This window comes from Gekko japonicus, unplaced genomic scaffold, assembly GCF_001447785.1.
Source record: "Gekko japonicus isolate JY-2015 unplaced genomic scaffold, Gekko_japonicus_V1.1 scaffold59, whole genome shotgun sequence".
Lineage (NCBI taxonomy): Eukaryota > Metazoa > Chordata > Lepidosauria > Squamata > Gekkonidae > Gekko > Gekko japonicus.
In genome coordinates this window covers 220,253-233,598 of record NW_015169174.1, presented here as the reverse complement: position 1 = coordinate 233,598, position 13,346 = coordinate 220,253, and the positions used below count along the sequence as shown (strand labels likewise).

The following is a 13,346-nucleotide window of genomic DNA, read 5'->3' as shown; positions in this document are numbered from 1 at the left end:
TCCTTCTTCCTCTGTGTGCTGCAGTCAAAGGTCCACTGTTCAGGCTCCCAGTTCCATATGTTCAGGCACCCACTGTTATTTTATAAGAGAGCACCAGTTCCCTCTTTTGTAAGCGAGCACCAGTTCCCAGGTGATCATGGGGGGGAGACTGTCACCACCCCCCTCCATACAGGTGAATATTTATAGATACTAACTACTAGAACTGTGGTAGCTTGGAACTCAATTTAAGACTGGAAGCTGAGCTTCTCAAGAATTCAGATTACAAATGGAGGAAAGAGAGGACAAAGGATAACATTTTGGTCTGAGAAGTAGACAGGATAAATTCTTGCATGCCGGAAGCCACAAGGAAAGGAAAAACAATTTAGATTATCTGGCAGGACTATGTCTTTATCTTTCTTTTCTGTACCAGTCAGGCTGCGTTGGTGTCACAAGGGGAGCAGCAGCAGTGCAACACAATGCCCGAGTGTAAACAGGAATGATGAGGCGTGGAACAGTCCTGTTGCAAATGCACATTTTAATGCTTTGTCCTCAGAGCTCATAAACCCCAGGCATGCATAGATTTTGCCTCCTGTGCACATGACCCACTGGTAGTATTCTGTCTTATAAAATAATTGTGTTTCTTAAAACTGTGCCCGTTTTTTATGTGAGAATTGGTGCCAGTACATTAGAAAATATTTGCATTCAGAAGCACCAATTCTAGAAATAGGGGAATATGTAGCCACTCAGGGGAGAGTATAATATGCAAAAAAAGAGAAGAGAATGAGGTAGAAGTACTCCCAAGAAAAACTGAGAAAGAGGTGCAAGCTGACTTTCAGCCAGGCTGTGGGGAAATCCAGATTACCTGGGATCATGCAGGGCAGGGGAATATTTATTTTGTGATTTACAGATTCCCTTCAGCATTTTAGTAACTGCTTCTTTTGAACAGTGCTACAATCAGAGAACTCCCCCAGAAATTACAGTTGCCAGGTGAGGCAAATGACTGTTACGTGGCATCATGTTCTTTTTTTAATCTCAGAGGCAAGACATTCGATGCCAGGAATATCACACTGTAGAAAAGTACTGCAAAGAACAGTTTAGGCTATATCCGATCCAGCACTGTGTTTCCTTTCAGCATTATCAATCATTACCTGGGATAAGTCTTCATGTATTTCCATTGTTTGTGTATTTTTCCCCTCCTAGAATTGTCATTTAGATTTCTTATTCTTAAGAAACACTGAGCTTGTGTCATTGCAGCTGCATCAATATACTCACACATACCTTCTCCTTAGCCCTATATTTTGTCTGATATCTCCCATCTCTTCTTAAGCGAGAGAACCTTCAGACAAGCTTGTGAACTAGTTGGAATTTGGGGTCATGAAGTAGTGAGGTTTACCATCTGTTAAAAGAAATTAGCAGACAGAGTTAACAGGATGTCTTCACAAATGGGTTCGATGGCAGAAAGTCACTTTGTGTAGGGAGGGGGAGAAGGCAAGAAAATGCTTCAGTAACAAAGGTGAAAGAATTAGGGATGAGGACGAACCAGCTCATGAATGAAAGTTTGTGACGGCTTTCGGCTGGTTCGTGGTTCATGAAGCAATATTCAGAAACTGAAGAACCACCATGAATTTTAAGGCAGTTTGTGGCTGTTCATGAAGAGCGGAAAGAGTGGCCATTCATGAAGAGCAGCTCAGAGGCGCAAGCCGAACTGCAAAAATGTTGTTAGTGCCCATCCCTAAAAACATAAGCCAGGAGCAGGGACCATGGAAGACTTTGGTCCAGACCAATTACACAAAAGCGTGTATCTATTGCACTTAATTAGCTGCTTTGCAAAAAGAAAAAAAAACAGCATTTGGGTTGCCGAGAATGAAAGCCAGGTGCCACACAAGTGACAGATCCTGGTATGTGGTGTAGGTGGTTCTCTGTCTTTGCATGAATATAAGTAGCAGAATGTACAGAAAAGCTGCTGGGAAATAACATTGCTGGGATGTATTTGCCCTAGTGATTACTCCTGAACTTACTGCAGTATCCACTGCAAGACATGCCCCTTCTTGAGTCAATTTGCATGTATCTTGCAGTAAATTACTCACAGAGGTATACTAAACTACTGCAGGAACTTCCTGTGTCAGTTAAAAATGATTCTCCTTTAACTGCCAGTGCAAAATGCTACTAAAGATGGAGTATTAGAGAGGGAGAGGGAGAGATGCTGGAAAAATGTAGTGAAAATTCATGGGCAGAATTCCTGCAAAAAGCAGAGTTTGGCTTTTCTTCTGCAGTTCTAGCCCTGTGGCTGTGTTGATGCAGACATGCACTTATCCATATCTTCCTGCTTGTGTTTAAAAAATAAAAATAAGGTGAGATAAAAATAGACAAAAACCCTGAGAAAACAACTTGTGTCTAAATAAAGCTGTGTCTGTGCTATTGCTTGCCCTGGTGAGAAACTTACTCTAATTCCTTGTACCAAGGTCAGTATAACTCATTGTGCTACGTAGGAACCAGTGCACTGAGCTTGGGGAGTGTGAAAGTGGAATTTTGGAAGAGAGCAATCAGATCTATGCAGAACAACAAGGGAGGTACTTCGCATGGCATCATGGGTTGAACATAAGTGCTGGGCTGAATGTTCTACACAAGGCGGATTGGGGCAGGTATTGATCAGTAGATATACATGTGTGGTGGGAACAGAGGACCAACTGTGCTCACTGTAGGTGTTATAGTTGGGATTAGGTGTGTGCATTCATTTTATTTCCAGTCAGAAACAGTGCACAAAGTTCCCTTAGTTTCCAGTCAGAAATACCTGATCTGAAACTAAACAGGGAATTTTGCCCACTGTTTCTGATTGGAAATATCCAGATGCACACCCATGCTTGGGGTTGATATTGCGGGATTTGCCTTCTGTGGGGACAGCATTGTAGCATTTTCTGTCTGTCTGGTACTCATGACTGTTGATTTTTGGTAAGGTTCTGACAGTCTAGGGAGAAGGCCAAGGGGAGCCACAAGGAATTTCTCCCTTTTGGCAGCCCCCGGATTTCATTAAATAAGGGAGGCTCATGTCTGAGACAGCTGTGCCTGGTCTTTGTCATCCTGAAGATGTAGATGGATTATCTTGTTTTCATTTTATAAAATTGGGATTAAAAAGGCAGTAAACAAAATCAAAATCAGATCCTCTAAAGGCCATCCAGCCCAACCCTTTTGACCCACTGAGTAAACTGCACGCTTGTCACCCCTCACTGTATGTGTATATATTATCTATATGCATATCTAAATTAGGAGGGGGAAACCCTTTAATTTGTAATTGAAACTCTGAAACTCTCCCTCTTGTGGTTTTCAGAACTGTTCAAGATCCCTGTACTCAAGCAACATGGCTGCCCTAACAAGCTATCCACCCAGTTGTGCAGTGCACTGCAGTGTAGTCCTTCAGTCACCCATGGAAAAGATGCAATAATTGGAGATAAAGTATCTCTATAGAAGATCAGTTCGAGGAGCGGGGGGGAGAGCTGTGTTTGCTCTTGGGGATGATATAACTGGCCAGTACATGTGGGTGGAGGGGGTGAGCTGTAGCTGTGCAAGGTCTCAAGGGGGGCACATTCCTACCTCATGCCGAAATGCCTGTAATTCCCCATGGGTTATGAGGCTTCTCCACCCCAGCCTCCCGACCCCATGCCTCTTGTTTTCTTCTGTCTCAAAAGCTGAGCAGCAATCTGCGGCAGGCTGCCCTGCTTGGCTGGAACCTGCACCAGCTCGGATAAATCTTTGGAGAGCGTTGAGCCGTGGCAGACAGTCTTCATTTCCTGTGTCCTCTTGCTCCCTGCTGCCTCTGCATCCGCTGGCAGAACCTTTCCCAGCACAGGACAACTCTTGAACATTAGCAGTCTCTGGGAAGGAGACTGAGAGCAGGAGGCTGGGACTGTGTTAATGCGGCATGAGGGCGGACAGTTCCTGTAAGCGACCCAAGACAGGAAACACCAGCATTAATGGGCTCGCTTTCTCGGTGTGTGAACCATTGCTAATATATTTGTTATAACGGAATGCCGTGCATCCACTGCATTGCTTGAAACATGTGTAGGCTTATTAGCCTCATACCAGGCTCATATCTGCAAGGATAAGTGGTGCAAGCTGAGCATTAAGCACTCCCTCCTCCATTAGGTGTCATAGAGAATTTTCCATACTTTGTAAAATGCTGATCCCAGTCTCATCACCCCACTGCTTGGCAGGCAGCCCCCATCCTTCCGTGTCTCCTCTTCTGCACCCAATGGCTTGTGAAGGGCAGGGGTGCTCATGCAGAGTGCAGTCCACCGTCTCTGATAGTCTGCTAAGCCACTCGATATTGCAGTTGCTGTACTCCCTCAAGTGTTTCTGTGGCGTGAAACTATTGGGATCTAATCACTGCATTTCCTAATGTCTAGGTTCACAGGCTGGTTCCTGTTAAACCTACAACGGCACACACTCTTTGACGTCCCTGATGTTCAGCTCACCCCTTCCTCCCTGGCTTGACCAGTTATATTCTTGCATGCCCCACCTACCCACAAATTCACTTTTCCCCGATAAATTATCTGAATGACTGTCCTTTATTGACTGGAGTGGTTGGAATTTGTAGACTCTCCTTGTCCTTTCATGGATTGTGTTGGTGCAGGTGCTTGGGGAAGAAGAGCCTACTTGAATTATAGACCCTGCTGCCAGCAGGATGTGTGCTGCTCTGTGTGCAAGTGTTTCACTAACAGATTGGCAGCAGCCGGGCTCTGTTAGTCTTCCAGCGGTGAGTGATGTTGTGCCCTCAGGGAATGGGGCTTCCCCTAGCCATCCATTTGGAGGGTGGCCAGGTCAAGGCATTTCCACGCAGGGACCAACTTTGTACCTTTAGGTCATCAGGATGTTGGTACAGGGACAACAGCACTGTTTTTTCATGAGCTCTGCCAGCATTTTGTGGTATTCCCAGAGGTTCTGGTTGTTTCCCCTACAGGAGGAGTCCTGCTTGCCTGTCCTTTGAGGAGCTTAGGAGACGGTGCTTTTCTCCCATGAAAAACCATAGCTCCTTAGGGTGATCCCGTTCCCCATGGAATGGTTTGTGAGGTCCCCCGTTGCATGCTTTCATTCTTCCCATGATGCAAGCAAGGATATCACTGCTTAAGTCAAGCCCACTGCACTTGTGTGTCTCATCCTCCTGATCCTTTCTTTTTGAGTCTCTGACCAGTATACATTATTAATCTTGACTAGTGACTGCATTACTATGCTGAGACTACCCTTGACTACACTATTGTATTTTCTGGTTCAGCATCAAAGATAGGGTATAGTAGCTGACATGGGAAATAGAGGTCCCATCCACATGCTAGTGCCTTGCTGTGTGACTTCCTGGCTCCTGTGTCTGAGCACGTCCCTCTTATCTCCCATGCTTCTCACACTCCTTCTAGTCCTATCCATTTACCTAGTGTAAACATCATACCTGCCTTGCAAACTGGGTTACAGTATACATCTGCTTCTGGAGTTGGCTGGGATGCAGCTAATCTCCCTTCTGTGGGGTGTTGCACAGGCGGGATATATATATATATATATATATATATATATATATATATATATATATGCTGAGAGCAAAGGCTCACTCCAGCTTCTTTTTCTGGAAACAATGAGAGGAACCACCTCCCTGGACCTGGTGAAATGGCAGAGGGAAATGTTAAATGGGGAAAGCATGCAAGCAGCAGGAGGCATCTGATCAATAATTCCCAATCTCCCGCGGGCCATCAATCCTTCTCCAGAGCATGAGCCCACAGCCCCATCAATCAGCCAGTGCACCTGCTTCGGGACTACCAAAAAAGCCCAGAGGCCGGGATGTGCCATAGTGCTTGGCAGTGGGAGGAGGTGTGTGATTGTCATTTGCAGGGTGGGGATCTGGTTACGGATCAGGTCCCTGAACATGACCCCAGGGTGAGGGTGGGTTTTTTTTGCAAATTTGTGGTCTGCTGCTTTGAGAGGAGGGGGTGGTGGTAAGAGGGCCTTCTGTTATGTCACTTTGCACATTTGGTTCACAGTCACCCACTGCTTTCTCCTCCAGCTCTCTGGCCATGCCTTATCCCCCTCAGGATTGCAGGAGCCACGCTTTGACTACTACAGCTACTCTCCAGCTAATCTGGACCTAAGTGACTCCGAGTTTCCGCACGTCATTGAGATCTACGACTTCCCACCAGAATTCCGCACAGAGGACTTGCTGCATGTTTTCTGCAGTTACCAGTGAGCAGTATGCCCTGTTCTGGACAATTATACCTTCTCCTTTGTGCTAGTTTTGGGGGCAGGGGTGGTGATAAGCATATCTTTAATCTTCTGGGATTTCCTTTCCATTTCATAGATTCATAGAGTTTGAAGGGACCTACAGGGTCATCTAGGCCAACCCCCTGAACAATGCAGGAAATTCACAAATACCTCCTTCCCACACCTCCAGTGACCCCTGTTCCACAACCCAGAAGTTTATTTATTTACATTTACATTCAATTTACAAAAAACCTCCAGGATCTCCAGCCAAGCTGGCCTGGAGAAAAATTGCTTCCTGACCACAAAGTGGCGTCAGCATTTTCCTGGGTGTGTAAGAAAGGGCCACAAGGAACTAAGCACTGATGCAGCCCTTCTTGCCCTCCCTTCTCATGATCTGCCTAAGTTCACAGAATCAGCATTGCTGACAGATGGCCATCTAGCCTCTGTTTGAAAACCTCCAAAGAAGGAGAGCCCACCACCTCCCAAGGAAGCCTGTTCCACTGAGGAACTGCTCTAACTGTAAGGAAGTTCTTCCTAATGTTTAGCTGAAAATGCGTTGGTTCTGGTCTGACCTGCTGGGGCAACACAAAACAACTCTGCACCATCCTCTATATGACAGCCCTTCAAGTACTTGAAGATGGTTCGCCTCTCAGTCGTCTCCTCCAGGCTAAACATGCCCAGCTCCTTCAACCTTTCCTCATAGGACTTGGTCTCCAGACCCCTCACCATCTTTGCTGTCCTCCTCTGGACACGTTCCAGCTTGTCTATATCCTTCTTAAACTGTGGTGCCCCAAACTGAACACAATACTCTAGGTGAGGTTTAACCAGAGCAGAGTAAAGCGATAGCATCACTTCATGTGATCTAGACACTGTATTTCTGTTGATACATCCCAAAATCGCTTTTGCCTTTTTAGTTACCGCATCACACTGCTGATGCTGTGAAGTTTTCACATGTATCACCCACTCCGTATACTTAATACCACCTTTCAGGTGTGGAGGTGTTCTCTGACTTGAAGCCTGTAGCAGCTGCCTTGCTCCAAAACTGCCCAGCTATGGATTGGCACTGCTTCCCATTGAGGGAGTGCTGTATCGACTGTGCCAGACAGCCTTTCCACCCTCTGGTGAGAACGTGAAGATACTGCTTTCTTAGCTCCCATCCAATCAGAAGTTCCCCTCAGAGTTCTAGTCCCTTAATTTTTTTTCTTTTCCCCCACCAAGAATGGCCTTACATCCCCAATTTCTCTCTCTTTGTTCTCCCTCACCAGGAAGAAAGGCTTTGACATTAAATGGGTTGATGATACACATGCACTGGGTATCTTCTCCAGCCCCATTGCAGGTAGGAGTTCTAGCTTGGTGCCAGGGGGTACCCTTGCTGGTTGGAAGGGGATTAGTGGCACAGTGGACTATGCCTCTTGATAGTGTTCAGCAGGCAAGAAGTCCTATTCACTTGACCCCATTACCTATATAATGTCTGTTTCTCTTCTTACAGCTCAAGATGCTCTTAGCACCAAGCACCTGTTGGTGAAAACCCGTCCGCTATCACAAGCCACTAGAGCTGCAAAGTCCAAGGCTCGATCCTATGCTGGTGAGGCCAGAAAGGACACTTATCTCTACATTGCAACAGGAGAGGAGAAAGAGTTTGTTTCTCTCCTTTTTTCTGCACTCCATGCCAATTGCTTGGGGTGAGGAGAAGGAAAGGGAAATCAGCTGAGCTCCTGATCAACCCCCTCCTGTAGTTTGCTGCATCTGGGAGGAAGCAAGATGGGAGATCAAAAGAACCTGACTGCCAGCTGATCAGTTGGGAGTGGGCTTCTGATTCTCCCCCCCCCCCCCAAACAACAACAGCAACAAAACTTTGCTTAGCACACAGCAAAATTTCCCCAGCAGGAGATCAGAAGGTGGCTCCCAGCTGATCCCTCACCAGCTGTGTGTTGTCTTCTGATGGCTGCAATTGGCCTGTTCTTGCAAATACATATGAAAAGGATGTGAACAGCCAATCGATTAGTTGGCTGCCTGATCGCTGCTGGTGAATGGGAAGTGAGCCGAACTGGCAGGTCTTGGAGCATCCCTACTGGTAATGAAGGGCAGTGTGGGTTGGTGCGAGTAGGTGAAATTTTAGACATTTGCAGTGTGGCCTTTGGTGAACCAAATACCCCCATTCAGGCTAATCTGTGATCCTGCCCGTGCTTATGCATGTTACATCAAGCCGGTTGGATTCCCTCTATCGTTGTTTCAGGCTACCGTGTCCACTGTAAGATGTCTGTGATGCCTACTTCTACCCTAAAATCAGTTAATAGGGTCAGTCTGGCATGGGAAGCTTCATGGAGGTTCTCTTCCTGCCTCTTGCTACCCTGGTATATCTGTGGCAAAGGGGAGATTCAAAGCTGTGCTTGGTGTTTTGTTCCTTCTCTTGTGGCATGTATCCTTTCAGACAGCCCCTGCTTTAGCGAAGGGAATCGTTTGGTTCCATTGCATTTCTGTCTTCCCTCTTCAGCATGTAGAATAAAAAGTAGTGTTGGGAGTCAGTGCTGAGACTTTTGGTTTTCCATGCCAACTCCTCTAGAATTCCTGCAACCAGCCAAAGAACGTCCGGAGACTTCAGCTGCTCTGGCTAGGAGACTGGTGACAGGTGCCCTTGGTGTGCGGAGCAAACAGAGCAAGGCAGAACGTGAAGCTGAACGCCAGCAGTTACAGGCAGCCCGAGGTAAGCCGAAGGAAACACACTACATTGTTGGTACGGGGAAGACAGGCGTTAACGTTGTACAGAGGAATGAGCCTATAAGGCTGCGCTCATCCAAGCTTCAGTGTTGTAGAGCATAGTTGAGAAATGCTTGGGAATTTCTCAGTGTCACAGCCTGAGGCTGCTGTGCTCTCACTTACTACCCACAAATTCTGGGAGCCCCTGGAGAGTCCACATGGCCTAGCTCTCTGCTTCAGAGTGGAATGACAACTTAGCTGGACCACCTGTGTGATCTCCCTGCCTGTCACACACCTGGCTCTGCCTGTCTGCATACCTCAGGGAAGCTCCTGGGTGGCCAGTGACTCTGTTTTGTGGATCACTAAGGTGTGCCCTGCTGAAATGTGCAAGGCTGGAGAACACGGGAATCACCTCATTGTCAGATTGCGTGTGGGTAAGGGGGTGCCCTCGTTGCCTTCAGCCAGTCTCCTCCCATTCTCTGCTGCCAAATTAATGCACAACAAAGTGGAATAAGATGGCTGTGCTGAGGAAAGTGTTGTGCTCCCTTCCCAGCCTGCTCTGGGGTACAGGAAGCCTACTGACAGGTGGCTCCTCCTTGAGCTCTGCTGCTATCCCTTGTTTGTTGTATCCATTAATGGCTGTGTTCCTTTCTGGTGTGATGGCAGCTGGCTCACCGCCTGCCCTTCGGCTGCACCAGCCAGATAACAGTGATGGAGCGTGCTGGCCTGGCTGGAGAGTGCACCGCTTTGCCCTACTTGCTTGGAAACCGTAATGAGCTCAGTGAGGTCTTTGCAGATTCCCAGTGTGTCTGCATCTCTCTGTGTTGCTGCTGCAGGAAAGAGGACTCCACTGAAAAACAGCCAGTTGAGAACTGCATCCCCAGTCAGTGGGGGGCAGATCATAGAAGCTTAGGGAGACTCTTTGTCCTGGGAGGAAGTTGCTTGGTGGTGTCTCTGGGGCAGGTTCCTAGCCTCCTAGGCCCTGGGGTTTTTTTGATGGATATTTGCACAATGTCCCAGTATTTGCAATCTCCACAGGAATCTGCCTAGGAACCTCCTGTCTCTTGCCTATTGGATTTCCAGAATCCAAATTCACAGATGTGTACTTGTGGGCCATACCTGGCTTTTTGACTCGCTACAGCTGTTTATTCTAGGTGCAGCAAATATGTAATTGGAGGTCAAACTAGACACTGCAGCAGGAAATCCATCAACCTCGTACTACTTTTTAAAGTGTTAAATTTAAGTTGTGCTGAACCCTGGTTTGGTTTGGTTTGGTTTAGGGGCTTTGGGAGGTTAAGGCTTAACGCCCCCCCCCCCCCAATGCTGTTTTCAAGGGCAGCATGTCCAGCTCTATCAGAGTCCCATTTGCCTCAGAAAGGAAAAAAAAACACCTGTATGCCCCCATGGGCAAATAATAGTTCTGGGGTGATGATGAATCAGACAGTGAAAGTAGCACTGGAGGACAGAGTCTTCTAATCTAAAACACACACACACGGACACCCATATGTAGGTATGGGTAGGGCGGCATAGAAATCGCAAAAATAAATAAAATAAATAAATAAATATGTGTGCCCTAGCCCTAATACAAATCAAGATCCCTGTGTGGTTACAATGTAAAGTTTAAAACGTAGCTTGCAGTTCATTTGCAGATCTCCTGTTGCTACAGTTGGTTTGGCTCAAAAAGAAGAGCTTAATGAAATGAGCAAGTAGATTGAATTACTAGACAAAGGGCAAACTAAACCTTGTAGACCACACAAGCCAGTGGTAAATGTATTTCCCCAGCTCAGTTTCTCTGTTCTGGATTGATATTGTTACCCAAATGGAGTCTCCATTACTGTCTATATGTGCACTGGAATGTAGGTTTGTTGACCCAATAGTACAGATGGGTCAGCTGATCACTTCGTGAATACCCTCTGTGCCACCTCAGCCTGGTAGAGCAGTTAGAAGTTAGATCACCCATCTCAGCCCCATTTTTGTTTGTTCAGCACCGCTGAGCTTTTTAGAGAAATTGTTTCCAGCAGTGTGGAAGGCAGAATACACCTTGGCGGTGGGGGCGGCATCACTGAGAAGCCTCTCTGTAAAGGGTGGGCACAGAGCCAAATAATTGCCCTGAAGCAGCAGAATCTCTGGGAATAGTCAAATACCCATAGAGAGATCAACGGCTGAGGCTGGATGGCCGTTATCTCATGTGTTGATCCTGGGGGACAGAGTACCTTAAGGGCCAGACTCGATAATATGCTAGAGATCCCATGTGTGGAGCTCCCAAGCATTTCCCCTTTGTCAAGGGCAGGGCTTTGAATAGAGACCTCTCCTCCCTCCGCTCCACTTTCCCAACCTGGAGTGGCCCCATAAATATTTCAGATTCTCAAAGGCCCTTCAGGCAGAAATTATCATCAGAAGAGGTGGTGCAGGTAATTAATGATGTAAATATTTCAGTTGTATTAGGTGCCTAACTTTAAAAACAAGCTTTTTGCACTTCAGAAAGGTGTTGACAGTTGTTTGTCAGTTCAGCTGATAAATTTCCATATGATTGATTTGATTTCCTGCTTCCAATCTCACTTCTTCTCCCCTGATAATTCTGTTCAACTCAACAAACACCTTCCCTTTCCTGTGGAATATTCTCAGGAAGCGCCCCCCCCCCCAGCTTCTGTGACCCACTGCCCAGTCGTTCTTTTCAGACCGGAGTTGGAGTGTTGATTACTCTAGGTCTCTGTGACATTCCCAGCATAATCAGAAGTTAATAAAGATTGTTTTCCTTCATAGCCTTAGCTTTAGCATTTTGAATAGGATCTGAATCCAGTCATCAGTGCAAATGCTTCCACTGCCATTACTGCTGCCAGTAACAGTATGTGCTCTACAAACTGAGCTTTCTGAAATTATTCCCTTGTCAGTTTTCACATTACATCCATGTGAAGCCTAGGTTACTGTAGCCTCATGTTTGAGCAGATGGTTTGGCTTACCATGTCTTTTTTACTGCGCTCAGGTATCTTTGTAGGCTTTTCCTTCTCATGGCCATTTGAGAAAAGGTTCTTGTTTTCCCTTCCTCTTTCCTTGGGGGTCCTGGGAAAAGGGCAAGGGTGTCCCCTGGAAGGGTGAGAGCTGTCCTCAGCTCTATTCGGGGTCAAGCAAGGGAAGGTGTGGGTATAACTGGCCCTGTTTAGCCAGTCACTCTGGGAGAAAAGCAACTTGGGGTGAGTGGGTGGAGTAAGATAGTGTCAGAAGCTGCAGTGTTTAGCTTTGTACACTAGATGGTACTCCAACCCAAACTACCGCTCCAGGATGCAGAACTCCAGCTGCGGGAGGCAGTATAAGTCATGCGCAGGAACATCTAATTAACTTTAATTGCCGCTGCCAGCTTCTTGGTGTCCTTGTTCTTCCCAGCTCACTGGCCTTTCCTTAGGGTCACTGAGCAGGATCTCTGATCCTAGCAAAGGTAAAATGCAGCACATTGGAATGTTGGATGGATGGGGCTGGGCATAGGACTTCACTGGTGTGGTGAAGGCAGCAAAGGGCACTCCGTTCTCAGTGCCAGCAAAGCAGCTGACCACAGTTTGTTGAAGAAAGCAGTGTGGCTTGCCACAGAAGCAGGGCTGGCAGCACAGCCTGGTATGCCAAAGGGGAAAAGGGAGCCACCGTGTACCAAAGGCATGGAGAAGGCTTGTGATCTTATGGCTCTTCTAAGGCCCGGGCTTCCCGCATTGACCGTCCCATCATCTGTCACTCTCTTCTTACAGAGCGGAAACGTCTGGAGGCCAAACAGAGGGAAGATGCTTGGGAAGGCCATGAGTGAGTGAACACTATTGCGAGGTGCAGACACATGACCAGAAATTACACTCTGTGAGGCAGAATTGGAGCACCAAATGAGCTGTCCTTACAACACTGGAGACGTTCTGCCATGCCCTGTGGGATAAGCAGCAAAGTGTAGGTCCTTGCTTACAGCCACAGTGTACTTTAGTGGTAATGTGTGGGCTCAAGCAAAGATCCCTCTAGGGTATTTCTGAGGCCTCTGGATAGTTGGGCTGGAGTGCTTCACAGGGCTTCAGCATGAGTTTCCATGTGGACAGCATGCCCAAAGACCTGTGGCTGGCACTGCTTACTGAAGAGGTTATGCCATTACAAATGCTCAGGGGCTAGAGCCTTCCTGGGTGCTGTGCCTGCCAACATTATGGGCATCAGATGGAGTTTTCTGAGGCTGTGCCAAGCTGTGGCAGCTTTTTTAACAGACCAGCAATAACAGCTAAGTGTTCACTGTTGAATTCTGCTATTAAAGTATCTTTATTTTACATATTGCAGTGTGTCAAGGAGGCAGCTTGATTTTATTTGTTTGCTTTGTTTGTACCTCACTTTCCCCCCTAGTTGAGATCCAAAGTAACACACTATATTACCCCCTCTCCATTTTATCCTCCTAGATCAGTCTGAGAGAGCATGACTGTCTC

General features: G+C 46.9%; 1 protein-coding gene across 2 annotated transcripts in view; it reads left to right on the top strand.

Annotated features, from left to right (window-relative positions):
• R3HCC1L (R3H domain and coiled-coil containing 1 like) overlaps positions 1-12,821 on the top strand; it is a 73,918-nt gene extending 61,097 nt beyond the window's left edge. For both annotated transcript variants that reach the window (XM_015415924.1, XM_015415923.1), the window contains exons 3-7: positions 6,020-6,195; positions 7,479-7,549; positions 7,703-7,798; positions 8,777-8,917; positions 12,645-12,821. In XM_015415924.1, coding sequence (XP_015271410.1) covers positions 6,020-6,195; positions 7,479-7,549; positions 7,703-7,798; positions 8,777-8,917; positions 12,645-12,700 — 540 coding nt within the window. In that variant the 3' untranslated portion in view covers positions 12,701-12,821. The remainder of the gene's footprint in view (positions 1-6,019; positions 6,196-7,478; positions 7,550-7,702; positions 7,799-8,776; positions 8,918-12,644) is intronic.
• Positions 12,822-13,346: the final 525 nt, after the last annotated feature.